Source organism: Oncorhynchus tshawytscha, linkage group LG30, assembly GCF_018296145.1.
Source record: "Oncorhynchus tshawytscha isolate Ot180627B linkage group LG30, Otsh_v2.0, whole genome shotgun sequence".
NCBI lineage: Eukaryota > Metazoa > Chordata > Actinopteri > Salmoniformes > Salmonidae > Oncorhynchus > Oncorhynchus tshawytscha.
In genome coordinates, this window is record NC_056458.1 from 2,285,954 (window position 1) to 2,312,857 (window position 26,904).

General features: G+C 42.7%; 2 protein-coding genes across 3 annotated transcripts; one reads left to right on the forward strand and one right to left on the reverse strand.

Annotated features, from left to right (window-relative positions):
• Positions 1–135: 135 nt before the first annotated feature.
• Positions 136–16,605, reverse strand: slc25a15b (solute carrier family 25 member 15b). Of its 2 annotated transcripts, none has more exons than XM_024394873.2 (8): positions 16,582–16,605; positions 9,018–9,146; positions 6,863–6,974; positions 4,103–4,249; positions 3,850–3,987; positions 1,373–1,548; positions 920–1,078; positions 136–631 (listed from the first exon to the last, which is right to left on the reverse strand). In XM_024394873.2, exons 2-8 carry the CDS (start codon positions 9,070–9,072, stop codon positions 510–512), a joined length of 909 nt encoding a protein of 302 aa, XP_024250641.1. In that variant the 5' UTR covers positions 9,073–9,146; positions 16,582–16,605; the 3' UTR covers positions 136–509. The 2 variants fall into 2 exon arrangements, with proteins under 2 accessions (XP_024250641.1, XP_024250640.1); XM_024394872.2 differs by lacking the exon at positions 16,582–16,605 and adding an exon at positions 9,987–10,119.
• Positions 16,606–17,813: 1,208 nt separating this feature from the next.
• On the forward strand, positions 17,814–22,989 carry mrps31 (mitochondrial ribosomal protein S31). Its single transcript, XM_024394871.2, has 6 exons — positions 17,814–18,011; positions 20,032–20,970; positions 21,128–21,280; positions 21,551–21,700; positions 22,073–22,287; positions 22,620–22,989. Exons 1-6 carry the CDS (start codon positions 17,893–17,895, stop codon positions 22,853–22,855), a joined length of 1,812 nt encoding a protein of 603 aa, XP_024250639.1. The 5' UTR covers positions 17,814–17,892; the 3' UTR covers positions 22,856–22,989.
• Positions 22,990–26,904: the final 3,915 nt, after the last annotated feature.

Consider the following 26,904-nt stretch of genomic DNA (forward strand, 5'->3'; position numbering starts at 1 on the left):
TGAAGTCTGTCAGGAACTGCAATGCTGCTGGGTTTTTCATGTGCAACAGTTTCCTGTGTGTATCAAGAATGGTCCACCACCCAAAGAACATCCAGCCAATTGACACATCTTTGGGAAGCATTGGAGTCAACATGGGCCAGCATCCCTGTGGAACGCTTTTAACACCTTGTAGAGTCCATTCCCTAACGAATTGAGGCTGTTAAGGGCAAAAGGGGATGCAACTCAATATTAGGTTCCTAATATTTTGTTCACTCATTGTTTATTCACATTTAAGTCAAGTATCTAAAAACATAATATTAGCCACAATGCTTCTCTGAGGAGTGTGGGTTCCGAGCCCAACCCAGCGGGCAAAGCTCAATCCACTTACAACCAGAACTCATTGAAATCAGGTCATTTCAACCAGTTCGGAGTGTTGTAGGAGGTTAACGACACAACGTAGTAGGGTTAACCAGTACAAATGACAAGGCAAAAAAAGAGATGGGGGACATCGTTGTCGGAGGAGGACCAGGTCAGCTGTCAAACTGTTTCATCATGAACTTACGGCTGGCCTCGTACCCCAGGAACAGGGCTCCGTTGGCGGGGAACGTGCGGAGCATGGTGGGAGTCAAACCAGAATAGAGCGCCCTTACACCTAAACAAAAAGGGAAAGACATGAAAGGATAATATTTCCTACTGTCCTCAACAAAGCGTGTAAGAGGAGTGATGCATCTTGCTTGATTTTTACAAAGTCAGAATGTTGGCTTGGTCGATTGCCCACAAGCACATCACATGTAGGGAGAACAAATTATACATCTGTATCTCAAACTATTTTTTTTTTGGGGGGGATTAATTATCTATGATGTTTGAAGATATGAATTGTAAAGACATTCCTGTTTAAAAATGTTGCCCAAAACCATAAAACATCCCACACAGTGCCTACCTTCCGTCCTCATGATAGTCATCATGGTCTTGAAGAAACCTTCCTGGCGCCCTATCATTGACATGACCTGGATGCGAGACTTGACACAGTCAAAGGGGTAGACCACCAGCCACAGGCATGCACCCCCGAAACCCCCACTGAACACAATAGGGGCCACTCCTGTAACATACACATAGCCACAAGTCATCAGGAACACAGCCATAAGCATAATGTGTTTTTTTCTAACAAGCTAACCAAATTAGGTTGAATGTTTTGGAAAGAGAGTTTGGCGCAAAAGGTGATTACTTTACATTGGCCAATTCCGACATAATCCCAAAAGGAATCCCAATCAAGTATATTGCTACACAATTCATCTTTAAAAGCCTTTTCCTTTATCCCATACCCTCGGAAGGCCCAGGACTCTAACATCTAGGCTACTTGCCATCCCTTAATAGTTAAGTAACACTACAGTACCTATGTCATCCTTGCTGCACTTCATGTTGTCAGCAAAGGTGGTTCGGCAGAGCTCGTAGGCCCCGAAGAAGCAGAAGTACCCGGGCACCTCTCTGGCGATGGTTGTGGTCAGGCCTGTGAAAAACCCTGTAGGACCATTTTGCTTCATCACTGACTTCACCACCGACCACACCGTGCTGTTGGCAGAGAAAGTGAGAAAGAGAGGCAGAGAGAGAGAAAATGTGAAGTTTTATGGAAAGCGACTTACAAAACAGTGAGTGCATACTTAAAATTTGTATGGGATCCCTGCGGGAATTGAACCAACAACCTTGGTACTATTAGTGCTACACTTTTACAAACTCAGCCATACCGGACCACTCCTCCAGTTCAGAGGTAGAAAAGCTCTTTTATAAGGAGGTAATATGAAAATCAAAAGATGGTCATTTTGTAAGAATAGTTTACACAACCTTGGAAGCACTCTAAACAAAACAGGAAAACAAAAACATGTTTTAAAGTAGCAAAACTTAAGTGAAAAATTTAAGTAATTATGCGAATATCCTTTAAAAAAGGACCAAAGCAGACGTTTTTATATTAATTTCTGGGTAACAATTAAGTAACTTACTGTAATAGTTTTACATTAATATGGTCAAAAAGAAAAAAAGTCGAGCAAGATTTTTGCTAGGACTGCCTTGGAGTGTCTGAGCGGGGAGGGGAAAACTTGCTGTTACTGAGCAAGTTTGCTTTGCATTGCTCGCTGCCCCGGGTGTGTGGAGATCTCACTTTAGGACCAATGGAAAGGTCTAAAATGTGCAAACCCTGCCCTTCCTGAGCACTAGGTGATGCAAAACGATCTCGCCCATTGGCAGAGAGGTTTGGAACTCTGTTATTGGTCTATTAACTAGAGGTCGACCGATTATGATTTTTCAATACCGATTATTGGAGGACCAAAAAAGCAGATACCGATTTATTTATTTATATTTATATTTATATATATATATATATATACATATATATATACATATGTGTGTAATGATGACAATTACAACAATACTGAATGAACAATGAACACTTATTTTAACCATAATACATAAATAGAATCTATTTAGTCTCAAATACAATTTGGTTTAAATAATGCAAAAACACAGTGTTGGAGAAGAAAGTAAAGTGCAATATGTGCCATGTAAAAAAGCTAACATTCAAGTCCTTTGCTCAGAACATATGAAAGCTGGTGGTTCAATATTCCCAGTTAAGAAGTTTTAGGTTGTAGTTATGACACATTGACTATTTCTCTCTATACTATTTGTATTTCATATACCTTTGACTATTTTGATGTTCTTATAGGCACTTTAGTATTGCCAGCCTAATCTCAGGAGTTGATAGGCTTGAAGCCATAAACAGCGCTGTGATTAAAGCGTTGCTAAGAGCTGCTGGCAAACGCAGTAAAGTTTGAATGAATGCTTACGAGCGTGCTGCTGCCTACCACCGCTCAGACTGCTCTATCAAATCATAGACTTAAATTGTAATATAATAAACACAGAAATATGAGCCTTTGGTCATTAATATGGTCGATCTGGAAACTATCATTTCTAAAACAAATACGTTTATTCTTTCAGTGAAATACAGAACCGTTACGTATTTTATCGAACAGTTGGCAACCCTAAGTCTAAATATTGCTGTTACATTGCACAACCTTCAATGTTGTCATAATTATGTACAATTCTGGCAAATTAGTTTGCAATGAGCAAGGCGGCCCAAACTGTTGCACATACCCTGACTCTGCGTGCAATGAACGCAAGAGAAGTGACACAATTTCCCTAGTTAATATTGTCTGCTAACATACATTTCTTTTCATTTCAACTAAATATGCAGGTTTAAAAAAAAGACTTCTGTGTATTGATTTTAAGAAAGGCATTGGTGTTTATGGTTAGGTACATTCGTGCAACGATTGTGCTTTTTCATGAATGCACTTTTGTTAAAACATCCCCCGTTTGGCGAAGTAGGCTGTGATTCAATGATAATCAATGCGGTGCCTGTTAATTTGTATGCAACGCAGGACAAGCTAGTTAACCTAGTAATATCATCAACCATGTGTAGTTAACTAGTGATGATGTTAAGATTACCTTGGCTCCTTGCTGCACTTGCGTAACAGGTGGTCAGCCTGCCACGCAGTCTCCTCGAGGAATGCAATGTAAACGGCCATAATCGCCATCCAAAAATGACATTTACCGATTGTTATGAAAACTTGAAATCGGCCCTAATTTATTTTTTAATCGGCCATGCCGATTCAATCGTTCGACCTCTAACATTAACTCATTTACCGCCTGTCGAAGCTCCTCTCATGCAAAATCTGCTGATTAGAAGGTCCCGTGTAGATTGTATTTTCAACCAGTAACTAATCAGGAAATAACACTTTTACAGTGTTAGTTTCATCAGCTGTTATACAATATGATACAAAACCCAGGACAAATGTTGACTGCACTGGGCCTTTAAACACTCACTTTTGGCCCTTTGCGATCTTGCCAGACGCTTCCATCTCGTACATGGCTTGAAGACGACACTTGACCAGCTCAGTGGGGCACAGGACCAGAGAGGAGAAGATGGATGCAACCGACCCAGCACAGGCTTTTTGCATGTCACTGAAAGACAGAGACATATAGAGAAAGAGAGAACATACAGTAGGAGATGGTATGCCTACTACTGAAAGAGAGCGAGCATTCAATTAGGCCTACACATTCTAGTATCTTTCCTTACCTGAGTGGAGCCTCCGTTCCCAGTCCCGCCATTGTGCGAACCACCTCCTGGCAGAATCCGTAGCTCATGAAGAGGACAGAATTCTCAGCGATGTTAGCCATCAGGGCTGGGCTGGTACCCTGGTAGAGCCCTCGGAGACCCACCTGTCTGTACAATTTAGAGTTGTTTATTAAAGTGCCACTCCACCAGATTAGAACAATTTACAAGATATTGTTTACAACACTATAAAAACAACCACAGGCAGACAAAATACTTGATGTCATCCATATTAGTCAAAATACATTACATCAGTGCATTTGGAAAGTATTCAGACCCATTGACTTTTTCCACGTTGTTACATTACAGCCTTACCCTAAAATAGATAAGGGTATTTTTGCCCCCCATCAATCTACACACAATACTCTATAATAAGAAAGCAAAAACAGGTTATACCTTTTTTGCAAACTTATTCAAAATAACAGACATACCTTATTTACATAAGTATTCAGACTCTTTGCTATGAGATTCGAAATTGAGTTCAGGTGCATCTTGTTTCCATTGGTCATCCTTGAGATATTTCTACAGCTTGATTAGAGTCCACTTGTGGTAAACTCAATTGATAGGACAGAATTTAGAAAGGGACACCTGTCGATATAGGTCCCACAGTTGACGGTGCATGTCAGAGCAAAAACCAAGCCATGAGGTCGAAGGAATTGTCCGTAGAGCTCCGAGACAGGATTGTGTCGAGGCACAGATCTGGGGAAGGGTACCAAAAAAAAGTATGCAGCATTGAAGGTCCCAAGAACACATTGGTCTCCATCATTCTTAAATGGAAGAACTTTGGAACACCCAAGACACTTCTTAGAGCTGGCTGCTGGAGAAGGGCCTTGGTCAGGGAGGTGACCAAGAACCCGATGGTCATTCTGACAGAGCTCCAGAGTTCCTCTGTGGAGATAGGAAAACCTTACTGAAGGACACCAATCTCGCCTTTATGTTAGAGAGACCAGACAGAAGCCACTTCTCAGGAAAAGGCACGACAGCCCAATTGGAGTTTGCCAAAAGGCACCTAAAGGACTGTCCATGAGAAACAAGATTCTCTGGTCTGATGAAACCAAGATTGAAATCTTTGGCCTGAATGCCAAGAGTCACATCTGGAAGAAACCTGGCGCCATCCTTATGGTGAAGCATGGTGGTGACAGCATTATGCTGTGAGAATGCTTTTCAGAGGCAGGGACTGGGAGACTAGTCAGGATTGAAGGAAAGATTAATGAAGCAAAGTACAGCGCGATCCTTGATGAAAACCTACTCCAGAGCGCTCAGGACCTCACCTTCCAACAGGACATCAACACTAAGCACACAGCCAAGACAACACAGGAGTGGCTTGGGGACAAGTCTCTGAATGTCCTTGTCCGGGCCACTCTTGAACACGATCAAACATCTTTGGAGCCCTTAAAATAGCTGTGCAGCGACGCTTCCCATCCCACCTGACAGGGCTTGAGAGGATCTGCAGAGAAGGGAGAAACTCCACAAATACAGATGTGCGAAGCTTTTAGCGTCACACCCAAGAAGACTCTAGGCTGTAATCGCTGCCAAAGGTGCTTCAACAAAGTACTGAGTACTGTCTGGCCACTCTACCATAAAGGCCTGATTGGTGAAGTGCTGCAGAGATGGTTGTCCGTCTGGAAGGTTCTCCCATCTCCACAGAGGAACTCGGGAGCTCTGTCAGAGTGAACATTGGGTTCTTGGTCACCTTCCCTGACCAAGGCCCTTCTCCCCCGATTGCTCCGTTTGGCCGGGTGTCCAGCACTAGGAAGAGTCTTGGTGGTTCCAAACTTCTTCCATTTAAGAATGATGGAGACCAATGTGTTCTTGGGAACCTTCAATGCTGCAGAAACGTTTTGGTATCTTATTCCAGATCTGTGCCTCGACACAATCCTGTCTCAGAGCTCTATGGACTATTCCTTGAACCTCATGGCTTGGTTTTTGCTCTGACATGCACCGTCAATTGTGTGACCTTACATAGACCTTTCCAAATCACGTCCAATCAATTGAATCTACAACAGATAGACTCCAATCAAATTGAAGAATCATCAAGGATGATCAATGGGAACAGGATACAGCTGAGCTCAATTTGGAGTCTCATAGCATAGGGTATGAATACTTATGTAAATAAGGTATCTGTTTAAGATGTTTATGTTATTTTTATTTTTTAACTGTTTTTGCTGTTATTGTGTTATTGCATGTAGATTGATGAGGACTTAAAAAAAATGTTATCCATTTTAGAATAAGGCTGTAACATAACAAAATGTTGAAAACGTCAAGGGGTCTGAATACTTTCCAAATGCACTGTACTTTAACATGGACCTGTGATAGACTAGCGTTCTGTCCTGTCCAGGGGTTGTACTTTTATATTAAAACTGCCTCATGCTACAGAAACAGGAGACAGCCAGAATGTCCCATAGGGCAGGAGCCTCAGACAAAGCTACATTCTCATTGTGTGGCGGGCCGGGCGCAGTGCACGCTAACCAGGTCGCCAGGTGCACAGTGTTTCCTCCGACACATTGGTGCGGCTGGCTTCCGGGTTGGATGCGCGCTGTGTTAAGAAGCAGTGCGGCTTGGTTGAGTTGTGTTTCGGAGGACGCATGGCTTTCGACCTTCGTCTCTCCCGAGCCCGTACGGGAGTTGTAGCGAGACAAGATAGTAACTACTAACAATTGGATACCACGAAATTGGGGAGAAAGGGGGGTAAAATAAAAATTATTTTAAAAAGAAGCTACATACTTGTATGTGGAGGAGAAGCAGTGGACAAAGCCTCGGTACAAGGAGGGAAAGGTCTGCATCTTCACCTTGGCTGTGTCCAGGGGCTGACCGCTCAGCACACACGCTGTACCTCCTGGGTAGGGTGTGGAGTGGGGACAGTTAAAAGGAGCCATTTCACTTCATAGGAGTTGACAACAATTAGATCTGGGACACAAAACCTGAACCTTATGATTACAAAGAGAAGTGTGGGGTCATCTTTCATCATGCAAAGTTACAAGGAATCCTACCTCTTTAGTGTATCTAAAGTTCAGCTCTGATTCAGCGCTTACCCTCCCCCACATTTTACACTGATAAGGATCTGTGGAGTGGGCTTTGTGATAGTGTGTGTGACAGTGATCACAGCCATTGGAAACAAAGGGCCCGGCTGGGGGAAGGCAATAGTCAGCAGTCAGTGTCCTGCTAGATCAGGTGAGGACTCTGAACAATGGACACCTTTTAGCATTGCTACTGCTATTACATTACAATAGTTAGGTCAAGCTCTCAAGAACATTTACTCAGATGTAGTTACACAAATAGTCAAATGTTGAGATATTTCATCTCCATCTTGGCCATCCAGACCACTGGTCTGCAATAAGTGTAAGTAATAAGGATTTGCAACCTTATTATTGTGATAAGTATTCAAAAACCAAACACTTAAAAAGGGACAAGCCGCAGTAGAAACAATAACAAAGCATACTTCCCGACAAAGCTGAGGGACGAGGCTGTATGTAACCACTATCAAATTCATAAACAGGGCTATGGATGCAAGGACTGACCATCCATGATATCAAAATTATATATTTTTAAATCATGTTGAGGCTATATACAGTGTGTGTTTACATTTAAAATCTGTTTACAAATAGTGGAGTAAAACATGTTTATTTCTGGGGTTCTGATGGGGTACAACAGTTGAACTATGCTCATGCGGCATTTATAAGTTATACATTCTTCAAGAATCAAATGGGTAAATATAAATTTAAGTAAAAATGAATAGTAACTGCAGATTTTCCCTTATAAAAAGACAGGCGACAAACGTTGACTTTAGTTTATTTCTTATTTTGCATGCGTTTATCACTGCTGCACTGCAAAATAAAAATGTAAATAAATAGAACAAAGGTCACGTCATCCGTCTTTTCTAGTGTGTGGTTCTCTTACTTCCTTTTTTAAACTAGGCTAGTTTTCCTACGAAAACAAGTTTTTTTTTATATCAAATAATGTTTGAATACTAGTTGTTTGTGCCAAACCAGCACCCCGAACTAGACACTGCTGTGCACCGAGTTTTCCCTTTCTTTTTTTAAGTGTGTGATGCGTTTTATTCAAAGGGACCCCAACATTCTTTATTGGCCATACAGCCCAAACAGACCTGGGACTAGGATATTCATATTGATGTTACAGTATAATGTTGTTACTTTACACTGGCGTAGCACACACCGCTGCAGCCCCCACAAGGCGGGGGCCCACAAGCTTTTGGGCCCCCCAGATGGTTTATGACATGTTCATATGCTATGACAAAAATGGTTAGGGATGACAGGAAGTTAGCTTAAAACCTGCAACATTTTCCCTCAGCCTCATGTCAAAATGTTTACAAAAGCAGGAAATTAGCTCAGAGATTCTTCAAACAGTCCTTCTCCAGCAGGGAAACTTTTTTTTTTAAATAGTAGAATGTAATTTTTTTGGCCATAATTTGAGTTTAAAAATGTTTATTTAGGGGACTTTTATAAGAAAAAAATTGTTTTTGGAATTTTCTATATACTTTCAATATTATTCATTCACATGTTGGCTCTATGCCTGGAAATGTCCTTGTCCAGAGCAAAGGATCCCAATTTCAAACACTGCAAAAAAGTGTTTAACATTTAAGAAAACAGGCAATAATGGATATTAAGTTTGAATAATTTCATATTAGAATTAAACAATCAAGGCCATAAAACACTTGTTGGACAATAATTGTACAAATGAAATGCCTTTTTCGCAAGAGCTCTAAAACAGCTACATTTTCTCTCAGCCTCATAGCAACATTTTTAAAATAGCATGAGATTAGCTACGAAACTGCACATTTTTGTCTCTGCCCCATTAGGGGCAAAAACACAAAATAATAATTTGGGCCCCCTGAAACTGTGCTTTGCAACTGTTACTTTACCTATAGCTCCAGCTGAGAGGTCAATGATGGCCTGCACCACTGGGTGTGGGGCCATTGAGATGGAGATCTGGAACTACCTGTAGAAGGGTTCCTCCTTTATTATGGTACAGTGCCTACTGCAACGCCAATCTGTGAAACAACCATATACAGTAAATACTCACTGTACAAAAAAACTACAAAAATACTATTACATGTTAAACCAGTTATCACTCACCATAAAAAAAATCAGGGAAATAAGATTAGTGGGTACAGTAGAAAAACGATAAATAACTAGGCAAGTCAGTTAAGAACAAATTCTTATTTAAGCTACAGTATAGATCGCACCTTAATAAAACATTGACAAAAATGTTACTCCATTTCACCATGGTAGTTGTTTTTCCCACGACAAGTGAGGCAGTAAATCACAGTTCCTCTATTGTTCACATGTAACTCTAATAGAGTGAATAACTTGTAATTAGCTGTCCATTCACAATTCCAATGCAAGTCTCAATTTGCTAGTCTGTCATCACTCTTCATTCGAAGCAGAAACTGGTGCAAAAGTTCAAGGAGTCAGAGAAGGCGACTGTCACGCTCAACACATAGATTGAAACCATAGATTGTATATATAAATTAATACGGTATTAACTGTGAAAACCGCTCTCGAGTGCGCCGAGTCTGACACCATAAGCCATATATTCACTCTTGTTGTACAGTGCATTGCGGCCATCGTGTTGGTATATCAAAAGTTAGTTTGCGATCTGAACAAGAATGGTGAAAATGACTCGGGTGTCCGGCTAAGCAAGCTACAACATTAACAGCTGGCAATGCATCGAATGTAAGGACAACCGGTAGCTAGCTTTTAGCAGTAGCTACATATTACGACGATGATGTAAGCTAGCTAGCTACCTATACTGCTAACGGCAGGGTTCATTCGAGTTCTCTACATTTATTTAGCTTCATATAGAACACTACTCTCTCATTCCGACGTACCTTTGATGCTACGTAGAAAAGGTTGCTAGAGACACAGCATCCAAGGCCATATCATTCAAACGTGCGTTTCGACAGAGAGGAAGAGGCGAAGCGAGATATAGTTTTACTCCGCCCAAAATCTGTCCACGAAAATAACGCCACGGAGTGAGTCATTTTTTGTATGGAGGTCAATGTGTCGAATTTGGTCAACAAAAATTGTAATTGATAATTTGCTACGTGAGGTTTATTTGATCGAATAGAAGTTTCGTAATGGTTGTTACGAATACACTGATATACGTGGATTTCGCATTTCGGCAACTTTGAAATAAACTATTTATGGCAGCTGTGCCTTTCTTTTTTTTAGATAGATATACATAGAGGACTCATGGCTATAACCCGTTTTAGCATGGACATTGGGCTTGTTTGACATTGCAGCCACCGGAAAGCAACCACTGTCAGGTAAAGTCCACAAAATATATTGAATGTAACAAACAGTTACATGACATACAGCATGGTCAATCAAGTTACTGTTTCTGACATTTTCTGACTACTAAATAACTATTGATTTAGAACCAGGAGAGTTACCGCAAGTCACAAAGAAAACAGGAGCTGCATCCTCTATTCCAGTTCACCAATCTAATACAATGACAAAAGATATCAAAAACAATTTAGTCCAAACAATATAAGCTAAATATGATGTGGCTGTCCAAGGTTCTGATTTCCGTGTATGTGTGTGTGCAAGTAGAAAAAAAACATATTGACTCACCCTATTGGGGAGAAACACCAATTTAATCCTCTTCTTTTTTATGTTGAGGAAGCAGTCTATGACTCTGTCATACAGTGAACGCTTTTATTTTTTGTTGTTCTAGGCTACCTGGCTAAAATGCTTGCTCGCTAGCCTAACTTCCTGTCATGGGCAACATTAGCTAGTTAACATAAGCCTTCTACATCTAACTACATATTGAACTTTCATCCTTTCAGTCCAGGGGCACATTGTATGAATTTATGTTCGGATCAGAATCGCCGTTACAACCATTAGCCAGTACAGAGAACTAAGTAAAACCTTTAGTCCAAATCCCATCTCTATCCATGGCTAATTTAGGAAAGGGACAATTTTGGCTAGCTAGCTAGCTAGCCGGAGGACAACACCACAACGAGATGTAACAATTCAAGTTGTTTCTATGCTCTCAATGTGATGTGATAGGAGTGAAGCCAAATCCAAATTGGCTTCCTTTGACACTTATTTTTGGTGCACCAGGACCATTCACAGTTGAGCTCACTCAGTTTAGCGCAACGCTGATTGGCTATTATTTTAGACTCTTTTTTTTTATCAAGGGAGGCCAAATGCTCGCTGACTTCCCCTGCATTCAAAGCTATGGGCGGCAACAATGTCATACTCTTTTTAACCAGACAGCATAAGATAGATAGACTACACTTACAGAGACAGAGGGGTGCTGTTTCGCTCGCTCTGAAACTTTCTCGGGTGAGATACATTCAGCCTCTTGAGAATTGAAGGAAAATTATGAACACACAGAGATTACATTTTTTTTTTCTTCCTCAACTATTTGGGGCCTGGCTTCCCTATTTTGGGAAGCCTGGCTTCCCTTGGCATTCGTGAATACACTCCACTGAAAAATAAGCAGGTTTCGACTCATACCCTGACCTTGAGAAGGGATTGCGTGATGCAGCATGCTGGGTGGGGCGTTATACGTTCCTCCATTCATTGTCCAATGGAATTTCGCCTCGCTTCGCGTTCCTACGAAACTATGCAGTTTTTTGTTTTTTTACGTGTTATTTCTTACATTAGTACCCCAGGTCATCTTAGGTTTCATTACATACAGTCGAGAAGAACTACTGAATATAAGATCAGCGTCAACTCACCATCAGTACGACCAAGAATATGTTTTTCGCGACGCGGATCCTGTGTTCTGCCTTACAAACAGGACAACGGAGTGGATCCAATGCAGCGACCCAAAAAAACGACTCCGAAAAAGAGGGAAACGAGGCGGTCTTCTGGTCAGACTCCGGAGACGGGCACACCGTGCACCACTCCCTAGCATTCTTCTTGCCAATGTCCAGTCTCTTGACAACAAGGTTGATGAAATCCGAGCAAGGGTAGCATTCCAGAGGGACATCAGAGACTGTAACGTTCTTTGCTTCACGGAAACATGACTCACTGGGGAGACGCTATCCGAGGCGGTGCAGCCTACGGGTTTCTCCACGCATCGCGCCGACAGAAACAAACATCTTTCTAGTAAGAAGAGGGGCGGGGGCGTATGCCTTATGGCTAACGTGACATGGTGTGATGAAAGAAACATTCAGGAACTCAAATCCTTATGTTCACCTGATTTAGAATTCCTCACAATCAAATGTAGACCGCATTATCTACCAAGAGAATTCTCTTCGATTATAATCACAGCCGTATATATCCCCCCCCCCAAGCAGACACATCGATGGCTCTGAACGAACTTTATTTAACTCTTTGCAAACTGGAAACCATTTATCCGGAGGCTGCATTCATTGTAGCTGGGGATTTTAACAAGGCTAATCTGAAAACAAGACTCCCTAAATTTTATCAGCGTATCGATTGCGCAACCAGGGGTGGAAAGACCTTGGATCATTGTTACTCTAACTTCCGTGACGCATATAAGGCCCTGCCCCGCCCCCCTTTCGGAAAAGCTGACCACGACTCCATTTTGTTGATCCCTGCCTACAGACAGAAACTAAAACAAGAGGCTCCCACGCTGAGGTCTGTCCAACGCTGGTCCGACCAAGCTGACTCCACACTCCAAGACTGCTTCCATCACGTGGACTGGGATATGTTTCGTATTGCGTCAGATAACAATATTGACGGATACGCTGATTCGGTGTGCGAGTTCATTAGAACGTGCGTTGAAGATGTCGTTCCCATAGCAACGATTAAAACATTCCCTAACCAGAAACCGTGGATTGATGGCAGCATTCGCGTGAAACTGAAAGCGCGAACCACTGCTTTTAATCAGGGCAAGGTGTCTGGTAACATGACCGAATACAAACAGTGCAGCTATTCCCTCCGCAAGGCTATCAAACAAGCTAAGCGTCAGTACAGCGACAAAGTAGAATCTCAATTCAACGGCTCAGACACAAGAGGCATGTGGCAGGGTCTACAGTCAATCACGGATTACAGGAAGAAATCCAGCCCAGTCACGGACCAGGATGTCTTGCTCCCAGGCAGACTAAATAACTTTTTTGCCCGCTTTGAGGACAATACAGTGCCACTGACACAGCCTGCAACGAAAACATGCGGTCTCTCCTTCACTGCAGCCGAGGTGAGTAAGACATTTAAACGTGTTAACCCTCGCAAGGCTGCAGGCCCAGACGGCATCCCCAGCCGCGCCCTCAGAGCATGCGCAGACCAGCTGGCCGGTGTGTTTACGGACATATTCAATCAATCCCTATACCAGTCTGCTGTTCCCACATGCTTCAAGAGGGCCACCATTGTTCCTGTTCCCAAGAAAGCTAAGGTAACTGAGCTAAACGACTACCGCCCGTAGCACTCACTTCCGTCATCATGAAGTGCTTTGAGAGACTAGTCAAGGACCATATCACCTTCACCCTACCTGACACCCTAGACCCACTCCAATTTGCTTACCGCCCAAATAGGTCCACAGACGATGCAATCTCAACCACACTGCCCTAACCCATCTGGACAAGAGGAATACCTATGTGAGAATGCTGTTCATCGACTACAGCTCGGCATTCAACACCATAGTACCCTCCAAGCTCGTCATCAAGCTCGAGACCCTGGGTCTCGACCCCGCCCTGTGCAACTGGGTACTGGACTTCCTGACGGGCCGCCCCCAGGTGGTGAGGGTAGGCAACAACATCTCCTCCCCGCTGATCCTCAACACTGGGGCCCCACAAGGGTGCGTTCTGAGCCCTCTCCTGTACTCCCTGTTCACCCACGACTGCGTGGCCACGCACGCCTCCAACTCAATCATCAAGTTTGCGGACGACACAACAGTGGTAGGCTTGATTACCAACAACGACGAGACGGCCTACAGGGAGGAGGTGAGGGCCCTCGGAGTGTGGTGTCAGGAAAATAACCTCACACTCAACGTCAACAAAACTAAGGAGATGATTGTGGACTTCAGGAAACAGCAGAGGGAACACCCCCCTATCCACATCGATGGAACAGTAGTGGAGAGGGTAGCAAGTTTTAAGTTCCTCGGCATACACATCACAGACAAACTGAATTGGTCCACTCACACAGACAGCATCGTGAAGAAGGCGCAGCAGCGCCTCTTCAACCTCAGGAGGCTGAAGAAATCCGGCTTGTCACCAAAAGCACTCACAAACTTCTACAGATGCACAATCGAGAGCATCCTGGCGGGCTGTATCACCGCCTGGTACGGCAACTGCTCCGCCCTCAACCGTAAGGCTCTCCAGAGGGTAGTGAGGTCTGCACAACGCATCACCGGGGGCAAACTACCTGCCCTCCAGGACACCTACACCACCCGATGTTACAGGAAGGCCATAAAGATCATCAAGGACATCAACCACCCGAGCCACTGCCTGTTCACCCCGCTATCATCCAGAAGGCGAGGTCAGTACAGGTGCATCAAAGCTGGGACCGAGAGACTGAAAAACAGCTTCTATCTCAAGGCCATCAGACTGTTAAACAGCCACCACTAACATTGAGTGGCTGCTGCCAACACACTGACACTGACTCAATTCCAGCCACTTTAATAATGGGAATTGATGGGAAATTATGTAAATATATCACTAGCCACTTTAAACAATGCTACCTTGAATAATGTAGGGTAAGTAACATTATATATCTCATATGCATACGTATATACTGTACTCTATATCATCGACTGTATCCTTATGTAATACATGTATCACTAGCCACTTTAACTATGCCACTTTGTTTACATACTCATCTCATATGTATATACTGTACTCGATACCATCTACTGTATCTTGCCTATGCTGCTCTGTACCATCACTCATTCCTATATCCTTATGTACATATTCTTTATCCCCTTACACTGTGTATAAGACAGTAGTTTTGGAATTGTTAGTTAGATTACTTGTTGGTTATTACTGCATTGTCGGAACTAGAAGCACAAGCATTTCGCTACACTCGCATTAACATCTGCTAACCATGTGTATGTGACAAATAAAATTTGATTTGATTCTTCTTCTTATTGTGAATTTCCGCCAGACTAGACACCTTTTGCTGTATTACTGCCTTTCTCAGTTCGGAATGTGCATTCCACATTATGACAAAACCAAAAAATAAAGGGAATAGGGAATGGGAAAAACTGAAATTGCACTACCCCTGCACCTATACACTATGCCCAAAAATCCACCACCCCATCCCACTACTTGGCCCTAAATGATCCTACACCAGACTGTCGACCTGGGAGGATGGACCCCCTTCTCTCAAAACTTCCTGTAGATCTTCTAGACTAAAATCTCTCACACACACATTTTTCTCTGCTGCAGCAACTACCACATCTATCTCTGTGATTTCCACTCTATCAGTGCAGTGCAGTTGATTACCATGGCTGTAAACGCAATCAATCCAACCTTACTAAAATGCATCCTCTCTAGCTCTCTCTCTTCAGGCCTACTCACTTGGGGGCTCCCAGTCGACTCACTCACTCTTGGCTATCCTCTACTTTCTTCACTGCCTCAAAATAGGAAACTTTCTGTCCCTCTCGAACTCTGGCAATCTCAACCCGTCTCTCTCACACAGGGCACTTTGGATACCCAGCTTGTATGGGCACCCCCATCGTTGACACACAGTGCTTTCTCTATCCCAACTGTACACTCCCTCTGACTATTCCCTCCTACACATTTCTCACATGGTAGGATCTCCCTTCTACACACTGCTGCAACATGTCCGAATCCTTGGCACCTAAAGCACTGAAGCGGGGTTCAGAACATAGGCCCTCACAGAATAGCAATTATAACCTAAACTTACCTTATTAGGAAGAAACTCTGTGTCAAAGCTCAACAAGACAGACAGGGTATTCTGTCTCGCCATTGTCTCATCAAACGGCAGGCATCACAAACACTAGGAATTTTCCTTTAATTTGATCCACTTCTACACTCAATGCTACCCCCTTGATCACCCATTTTGAGGCGCCCTGCTACGGAAAACAAAGCACACCACAGGTTGAGCCCCAAGCTGCGTGATTCGAATCGGCCGCTTCCTCTGGGAGGCGGTTACACAAAAAAATCAAAACAATTCCACTCCTAGAAACTTTCACAGATGTAATCATTCCCAGTTTGTCCTTTACCCAGTCCGACACACTATATGGGTCGACCACAATGCAGGAATCCACTCTTTCCATCTCTGGTAGGATACTCAGGGCAAACGTTAGTAGTCTTCACATTACACCTGTCGCTGCAGGTAGGCCCACTTCATTCTGGACTGGCTCAACCTCAGAGCGCTCACCACTGCGGCATGACGCCATTTCAAGATCATCAAGGTTCTCAAGAGAGCATAAAGACCTATAAGTCATATTACTTGGTTTGTATTCAGGAGACGTATGTATGTACACATCGAACGAATCTGTATACACAGGAGACAAATCTCAGAGCTTAACAGCGCCATTCTTACGCTAAGAGTCATCGCACCTCCTCCGTCCAAAAACTGCAACGGTCATTGGTATTTTCTAAATTAGATTTTCTCAACTCCTGCATCATCTCTCCTCCACCCTCTCTTGCCTACTTTTTAAAATGGTAACGGAGGAGAGTTAACGTGGACGAAAATGCGCTTGCATTAAATTAGAAGCTCCTCACGCGTCTTCCACTCACGCGCATCAAGCAAATTACTTTTACAGGGGGTAGATCCCAAAATAAATGTGTAAAGTGATCAAAACAAATTAAGTTCGTTGCGTAATACATTTTGTAGATACAATGATAAGTAAATGTGTGCATGCTTTTCTCCTCCGACATGGGGTGTGGCAGATATCAAACCCTTCAGGTAGGATACGCTTGTGTTTCCTCGCCAAAGGGAGTCTATTGAAGATGACTACTCACACATTTACACGCTCCTCAACTGCAAAAGTCTATAAGGACACGTCTGACACCCAAACTGATATTTAATTTCAGTATTTATAAACAATGTAGTTGCCGTTAGGCATTTGTCCGATATTTTTGTTGTTGTTGAAAAGCAGATAAATAAAATTGGCCAGGAGAAGAAGAAAAAATCCCATTGCGAAATAATGCTGTTTAGCCTATTCATTTATGGAAATACATTTGACTGGTCATGCTTATCGGTTAAATTGCATACTTTAGTCGAATTAAATTGCTTTATGTGTACAGTATATTCATTATGTATCTTATTTATCATAAGCATACAGAGCCTTTAGGGGAAAATCTGTCAGACAGAGCAAGTGCTGCTGCTGCTACTGCAGCTTCTTGTGGTGCTTTCAAGACAATTGGGAACACGAAAATATACAGGTAAAATCATGACGTCAGTGATCTTCAGGTCAGAAAGAGGCTCGAGTTCCCGAATTGGATGACCGTTCAAAACGGAGCCAGGCTATTTCTTTACAAGTTGACCAATATAATAGGTAGCCTAAACTGTTATACTACAGTAGATTGACATAGACTAGTGATTTTGCTGATTGTTACACGTCTTGTTGGCTGAGGAAAAGTACATGTGGACAGTTATTCTAATATGTTCGAAGTGCACATCAGAATTCGGTAAGAAAGACCGCACGTCTTTGCATTCTCGACTTCTTCATCACTGGAACCACTCACCAAAGAAGCCAACACAGCCCTTGCACACCCTCATTCCCCTCCCATGTGGTTAATGTCGAGCGGAAACATTATTTAAACACATTGTTTCACTACGGACAGTTTGATCGTCGCACAAGAAGGAAACGTGTATGGACGACATTGTAGGCGTTTGTGAAGAGCAATCATGTATAGAATACTACTATTGTCCGTCTGTCCGGTTAGAAATCGTGCATTACATGTGTACATCCGCGAGGCATGTTTAAGGTCGTCGAAATGTGATATGGTTTCACTCCCCATTTGCAGGTAAGTTCTCATATCACCCTCCACAAGGTTGTCTGATGACAACTGCACAATCAAGCTACAGTAGCTAACGTAAGCTAGCTAAACAATCTTAGAGAGCCATAAAGCTAACTAGGCTACACACTAGTGATGGGAAACTGAGGCTTTCTGAAGGCTTCGGCGCTTTTTTCCCCGGCAAATTGTGATGTACAAAACCTGAACTGTATGGGTGGTGTTTGAAAGCAGCTTGGAATCGAAGAATGCACTGATGGTTTGGGTGTTATCTCGTATTTTGTAACATATGTTTTGAAAAAACATGTGATCAAACAAAGCTTTCTGACCTCATTGATGACATTTCTGATAAAGTGAAACATGCTTTTGGCACACTGCTTTGAAGTTAGCTGCTTAGTGATGAATGAGCTCTGGTATCAAAGGTAACATCACTATAACACCGGGCTGGTCCTGGTTGTTCTGCCACCCTAGACAAAAAATTGCCACCCTACAAGAATAGGCCCAGTAAGCAAAATGATACCAAAAATATATAATTTTCCACATGTTGAAGTTAGTTCAATTTAGGTTCTGAATGAAATTTAAAAGATGTAATTTATAGAAGTCTATGTTTGGGCCAAATCAAGGCTGGTTCAGACTGGACAAAGTCTGAACCAAAAACCAACGTCCGTGGATGTGGAAATCAAGGCCGGTCTGGATTGAAACAAAAAAGGCATCAGCGGCAGTCAGTGCTTACTGAGTTATAGCCTACAGCAGGGATGAGCGAATTCAATTTCAGGTAACGCTGTAGGCCAGGGATGGGCAACTCCAGTCCTCAGGGATGGCGTGGTGTCACTTTTTGCCCATCCCTAGTCAACACAGCTGATGAAACTAATTCCATTCTAAACTGAAGTTTATGATTAGTTGATTATTGGAGTCAGGTGTGTTAGCTGGGGCTGGGGCAAAAGTTTGACACCAATCAGGCCCCAGAGGACTGGAGTTGCCCATCCCTGGCCTACAGCGTTGCCTGAAATGTAAATCTACCGTTTTGTAACCCCCCTACAAAAAAAAGACGGCTGATCCGGACAGGACCAAAAAAACGACGTCGTCAGTCTGTTTACTGGGATGTAGCCTGCCATGTCTGCCCGCAAAGGAATTTTATGAATGACCGTTGGCTTTATTAGTCCTGCTTGCTGTGGCTATTTAAGCTCAGAATATCAGATACACAACTTTATCAGGAGGAGTTATCCTGAGCCTATTTGCTAAGTGTTTACACAGCGGGAAATGCAGAAGTGATCAGCATGTAAAAAATTTACTGATAGCAACTTGAAACCACTGATCATGACAATTTAGCCCACGGGATGGAACTCCTGGACATCAGTTGTGAGTAGCCTGATTGTCCATTCCATATTGTATATTTTACTTTAACCTGTCCTGTTTTTAGGATATGTTTGTTAACATGTCAGCACATTTTTAATTTGATTGTGTGCCAATCAAATAAAAAATGAGCTAATCTGAGAAGCTTGCAGGATGTAAAAAGTGTCTGTCTCATTACATTGTCATACATTTGATCTCCAGCCTGTAGGCTGCTGTAGGCTACCATTTGCTAGATCTGCTACAGGATGTATGTAAAATGTTTTGACGGAATGTTGGAACACAGCAGCGATGCGTCTCGCCAACAGCCCCTCGGAGAGGCCCGCTGGGAATGGACAAGATCAATATTTTGCGTCCCTGCCTTTGACTAAGTGGGCACTGCGATTGTTGAGAGAACTAATTGTTTTTGGGAAGAATTATGTGAGATTTTATGTGTTGGTGGTCTTGGTCAGTTTACCTCTGAAAATGCCACCTTCACAAATCTGCCGCATAATCCTGGAACATCTCATCTTTATCTACAATAAAGATCTAATCTAACTTTGCAGCCATGTAGCAAACTATCGCAAGTCTATATTGTTTCAGTACTAGTGCAGCACAATGTCTTTGAGGGCCACTGTCTTGCAAGTTAGAGTATTTAGCTTTAATGTTTCTTGTGCTTACACGGTCTCTCTCCCTCACCCAGAGCTACGAATGGAGGGGTCTTCAATGCATTTGGCACAAGCTCTGTCATCCACTGTGAAAAGAAAGAGGGGCCACTCCCTCCCAAGGAAGAAAATAGTGCATTGAAGGATGGTGAGCAGAAGGTAGCAATAAAGATGGTTGGAGAGAAGGTCATAGAGCTACAAGATTATGTAAAAATGGTAGCAGAACAGAGCGAGCAGAGAGTAGGGGTGAAAATGGAGGGAGTAACAGAGAGTGTCAAAATTGAAGAAATTCTTATACAAACAGAAGAGGTTGAGAAAAAACTAGAATCAAAGGTGGAGGCAGCAAAGGCGAGTGAGAAAATCAAAGAAAAAATCCAGATTATAACAGAGGTTGAGCCAATTCTCGAGGTAAGAATGGAGGCTGTAAAGGAGAGCAAAATAGAGGAAATTCCAGTTAAGATGGATAGTGAGAAAATGGAAGCAATCCAGACTAAAACAGCACTTTTGCCCATTCCAGAAGTAAAGCTGGAGGATGTAAAGGAGAGTGAGGAAATGAAAGAAATCATGTTAGCCAGTAAAACAGAGGAGGTTAAACAAAAGCTAGAAGTAACAATGGCGGTAGGAAAGGAGGGTGAAACAATTGTTGAGATCCAGGTTAAAACAGAAGAGGTTGTAGATGTAAAGAAAGAGGGAGACAAAGTTGTAGAGGAGCAGATGTTAGAGGTCAATAAGGAGGAACAACAGACAGAAGCCCCCCCCAAGGATGAAATTCAGCCTGTGAAGAGTGGGAAGGAGAGTCTGCTGGACCTCCTGGGGGCCATGAAGGTCGAGGTCACCAACAAAAGGAAGTTTAAGGCCTTAAAGGTGCAGAGGACCTCTGAGACTGCTGCCAGGCCCATGCCAGCAGCTATGGAGAGCACCACCAGTATGTTCCAGGAGGCCACTGGCATGGCTGACGTACCAGCACCTGCCCCAAGGTGAGGAGACTTGTGCCGTGGTCGACTCGTAATTCTGTTTTTTTTTCTATCTTCCGCTGAGATCCAACTGCTTCTATTGATACACCTGTTTTCACAATAGGTGGCCATATATCTAGTCTCACCCTTCTACCAAATTCACCCTTTTGTGTGTGTGCAGTGAGCCACTGAGCCCTGAGCTGGTTGCTGCTGTCTCTGCTGCTGCAGCTACTTTACCTAACCAAAGCCAGGCTGAGTCAGAGCTGCTGAAGAAGCTGAGGCAACATGAAGCTATCGGAGAGGCACAGAAGAACGGGGACGTCAACAACATTGGGCAAGTGTCTTCTCATTTACTCTTACTAGCACTGATTTAGCACCTGGCAGCTATTTCTGAACATTTTAACTTGCAAGGATTGTGATTATGTGGTTGTTTTACTTGCTTTAGTTGAATGCACTGATTGCAAGTTGCTCTAGATATGTTTACTATAGAAGTAAAGTTTAACTATAATTTGAGTCTTGTTCCCTGGCTGTAGAGGTCCATAGTGTATTCTAACAGCCGTGAAACAAGCAGATATGCAATCTAATGAAGATATCATTGTTTCAGGGTTATCATTGCTGACATGAAGGTGGGGAAGAAGCCCAACGGCAGGCAGAACGCCCGGCCGGCCAATCAGATCCGCTTTGATGAAGATGGGCGGGGCTACACCCATGATAGAGGCATCACTGCAGAGTTGGATGGTGGATTACGGAGGAGGTAAGGATAATGCCCTGGACATAGCTAGGACTATAGTGCTGAAGCAAAAATGTCCTGTCTTCATTCATAATTAAATGTCTCAAAGAACAAGTAGCGCTCTGTTTCTGCATATAGATTTTTATTTATTGATGAGGCAGACTTACGTTTCGTCGTAATCGCCTTCATCAGAGCCTTGTGTAATGCTTTCATGTGTTAACCTCTGTCTTCTGCATTTTTTAAATTGTACAATAACCCTAAATAAATCAGGCAAACTATTCCAATAATATTCTGGCACATCCAGGAAGTCTTTTAGTGTAGGTAGTCTTTGTCTAGACATTATTTAATAGTGCTTGATTGAACTTGACCCTTGCCCTTTGACCCTGTGGTTGTCAGGAGAAGTCTATTTTCAGGGAAAAGGCTGAACATCTTCACCCCGAGCACTGAACCGGAGGCAGACACAGATATAGCTGTTCCGACCCTATGGGACATGGAGTTAGCCAATCAAGTGGCCCTGTCAACCAATCAAATGCCTCGTAATGGCTTTGAGGAGATGATCCAGTGGACCAAAGAGGGCAGGCTGTGGCAGTATCCAATTAACAATGAGGCTGGTGAGTTCCCGATGGGAGTTTTTCCTCGCCACTGCACTTTTACGCACTCTTTGGAGTCTAGGCCGGGTTACTGGCCGGTGTAGGTCGTCATTGTAAATAAGAATTTGTTCTTAACTGACTTGCCTAATTAAATAAAGGTTATGTTTATAAAAAATGTGTAAAAAAATATATACTTTAAAGCACAGACAACTGTTGATATAAAGAAAGGCTTTATGAATGTGATCAATTTGACTGAAGGAGAGACCGAGAAAAAGACAGTTTGGGCATGATTCGACAAGTGTTTTGTTTTTCTTCTCTGACCCCAATCCCCTTTTCTCCCACCTGTGTCTCAGGTCTTGAGGCGGAGGCCCAGGTGCCCTTCCATGAGCACGTGTTCCTGGAGAAACACCTGGAGGAAGGCTTCCCACGCCAGGGACCTGTCAGACACTTCATGGAGCTGGTGGTCTCGGGCCTGGCTAAAAATCCCTACTACACAATACAGCAAAAGAGAGAACATATAGCCTGGTTCAGGGACTACTTTCAGCAGAAAGAGGAGGTCCTCAAGGAGGCAGAGGTTTACCTCAACTGAACTGTGTTGGCAAAATTTAAGAGAAACACAATCTTTAAGTAATTTATGATCACACAAATGCTAATGTGGGATTTAAGGGTTGTAGACTCCTATGGCATGACAGCCTTGTCTCAGGGCTAGGGTGATCAGTATACTAAAACAATAATGACAGACACACCCCCCTCCTGAAAACTGTCACTCAAGAGATTGGATGGTATTTTCCCATGAGAGAACCAATGGAGATGGTTAACAGAGACCCTGGTATAGCCCTTAATCGGATACACCATGTATTGCTTTGGTTGTTCAGAGACTCTTTTTAACTATACACACCGTGCTGTTTCTCTACCTTGACAATTCCACTGTTGGTGTCTGATCAAGGAGAAGTACACTGCTCCAAAAAATAAAGGGAACACTAAAATAACACATCCTAGATCTGAATGAAATATTCTTATGAAATACTTTTTTCTTTACATAGTTGAATGTGCTGACAACAAAATCACACAAATTATCAATGGAAATCAAATTTATCAACCCATGGAGGTCTGGATTTGGAGTCACACTCCAAATTAAAGTGGAAAACCACACGGCAGGCTGATCCAACTTTGATGTAATGTCCTTAAAACAAGTCAAAATGAGGTTCAGTAGTGTGTGTGTGGCCTCCACGTGCCTGTATGACCTCCCTACAATGCCTGAGTATGCTCCTGATGAGGTGGTGGACGGTCTCCTGAGGGATCTCCTCCCAGACCTGGACTAAAGCATCCACCAATTCCTGGACAGTCTGCAACGTGGTGTTGGTGGATGGAGCGAGACATGTCCCAGATGTGCTCAATTGGATTCAGGTCTGGGGAACGGGCGGGCCAGTCCATAGCATCAATGCCTTCCTCTTGCAGGAACTGCTGACACACTCCAGCTTCATGAGGCCTAGCATTGTCTTGCATTAGGAGGAACCCAGGGCCAACCGCACCAGCATATGGTCTCACAAGGGGTCTGAGGATCTCATCTCGGTACCTAATATTAGGCAGTCAGGCTACCTCTGGCGAGCATATGGAGGGGCTGTGCGGCCCCCCAAAGAAATGCCACCCCACACCATGACTGACCCACTGCCAAACCGGTCATGCTGGAGGATGTTGCAGGCAGCAGAACGTTCTCCACGGCATCTCCACACTCTGTCACATGTGCTCAGTGTGAACCTGCTTTCATCTGTGAAGAGCACAGGGTGCCAGTGGCGAATTTGCCAATCTTGGTGTTCTCTGGCAAATGCCAAACGTCCTGCACGGTGTTGGGCTGTAAGCACAACCCCCACCTGTGGACGTCGGGCCCTCATACCACCCTCATGGAGTCTGTTTCTGACCGTTTGAGCAGACACATGCACATTTGTGGCCTGCTGGAGGTCATTTTGCAGGGCTCTGGCAGTGTTCTTCCTGCTCCTCCTTGCACAAAGGCGGAGGTAGCGGTCCTGCTGCTGGGTTGTTGCCCTCCTACGGCCTCCTCCATGTCTCCTGATGTACTGGCCTGTCTCATGGTACCGCCTCCTAACTTCCTAAGTGGACAGTTTGATTTCCAGAAGTGTGATTGACTTGGAGTTACATTGTGTTTTTTAAGTGTTCCCTTTATTTTTTTGAGCAGTGTATATAGCAAACGCGTTGTGTGCTTCAGATGGATCCGTCCTCGTGCTGTGTAGTCTGTGTGCAATTTAACGAATAACTATTACATTTAATTGACACATTGAACTCGGCACTGCAAGATTTAGCTTAAAAATAGCTATTGTTATTGAGATGTTATTGAAATAAACACTGTTTTCAAAGTCTTGTTTGCTGCTAGGATTTCTTTTAAGACAGGTGAGACTCTTAAGTGTTTTTGTGTTCCTGGAAAACATTATTACCCGGTCAATAAGAAATGATTTTAAAAAGGGCTTGATCGGTTTTGGCCTTAGTAACCTCACTGTAAGCCAAACAGGATAGAGGGAGAGTGTTTTGTAGAATGTTTTTAATAGAAAGGCCTTAAGGTTAAGAGAATAAAAACATTCTCCTTTACAATTGTTGTGTGAAATGTTCCTATAAACAATTTCACAGCGTTAGTTTCCTATCCTGGGATCACGATGGATGTTGTTTTTCCACAGTTCTCAGGTCAGCAGTGAAATCAGTGTTAATGTGTCCCAAATGGCAACCTTGTCCCTATATATAGTGCACTACATTTGACCAGGGCCTCTATGGGCTATGGTAAAAAAAACATCCTAAATTTACACAGGACTTCTAAGTTTCTCGATGCCAAATTGCTTTTAGTCGTATATATTTACTCAGTCATTGCGACATTATGTTCACCCGTAAAAAGTTTTTACAGGAAAGGGGGGTTAGGAGGGTGAAAAAAACAATGAAAGCAAATACCTACTAATTACAGTCTTGTTCTGAAAACACTTAGCAGTTCCATTGTGTGACACGATTGGAAGAATGATAGCACTTGGCACATGATTCAATGAAAGGGAGTTGCTTTGAGTCCTAAAGTAAATTAATCCCCAAATGTTATCATTATTTATACAAATAATATATTATTTGTAAGATGTCTATTTGACTTCTAAAAGACTGCAAACAAATGTTGCATTGCTCTTCTTAGGGTGTAATGTTATTTACCAGGGTTGGGGTCAATTTCCATTTAAATTCAGAATGTAAACTTACTTCAAATTGGGTAAATTCATTAGAATTGAATCACTTTTTTGACAGCATCACTTTTGATTTAAATAAAACTTCACATAGATGTTTTCCTATGGAAGAAGTGGTCAGAATGTGGCTTTTTGAACCTGAATGCCAAAACATTCAGGACATAAGTGCTTGTCTTCATTATTGGAAAATATAAAAGGTTGAGTTTAATATAATTTATAAGATTATCAAGTGTTGTCAAATTATTTTATTTATTGAAGACAGTGTTTTATTTTTACAAAATGTCTAAAATGTAAACTTTTTTTAATGTCAATTAACTAAAAATGCATACTCAGATTAGTTTTCTTCTCATTCGCATATGTTGTAGCTTAGACCCTATTTCACATCTGAAGTTTTTGCGTTGTGCCCGCCATTGGTTGAGTCAACTTGTTCATGAATACAGGGTGTCATTAAACTCATAGAAATATAATTCATAGACTGGACCTATCCTTTCAGACCAGGTACACCAGCTAAATTCTTTGTTGTAGTGATTAGTAACTTCTAATTACTACCACAAAGATTATCATGCACTATTGAATGTCAACTTCAATGGTCATGTTTGTTCTGTTATCTATATTTCAACAGGTTTCCTAGGGAGGATTGTCAGTATAATTTTAAACAGATATTCCCATTCAAGTCAACATTCTGTGTGAACCTACAACCAGCTTTGTGATACCATTTGAAAGTTTACATTTAAATTGTATTCCCATTTTAATACATTTTATCAGCCAAAACATGACGCCCACCCTGTATTCAAGAGCATGTTGTCTCAACACAATCTTAGATGTAGGTCGAAGGTCTAAGCTACAACCTATGTGAGAATATCTTTAAAAATATATATATATATATATATATATATATGAATTGACTTGGTTCACCGCTCTCTAGTGACTCCTTGTGGCGTGCCGGGTGCCTGCAGGCTGACTTCTGTCGTCAGTTGAACGATGTTTCCACCCACACACTGGTGCAGTTGGCTTCCGGTGTAAGCGGGCAGGTGTTAAGAAGCGTGGCTTGGCGGGTCATGTTTTGGAGGATGCATATTTCGACCTTCGCCTCTCCCGAGCCTGTTGGGGAATTGGGAGAAAAAGGGTTTAGAAATTACTCCGAGATCGATAGAAGTGGAGGCACCATATTTTATGACCCAACAGCTTATATATGTCCTCTACCATTACCAACTGTAATTTCTGGGTTAAGGGAAATGAGTTGAAATTAAATAGGCCGACAACAGAACTACCGCAACATTACTTTTGTACCTGCCGGCAGGGTGGGAATAACACAGCCTTGGAACAGGAGTAACAGCTGGTGAGAAGTGCACAATGTCTCTTATCTCAGTGTTTCCGGTATGTATTGCTTGTTACTTAAAAAAAAATGCTGCGC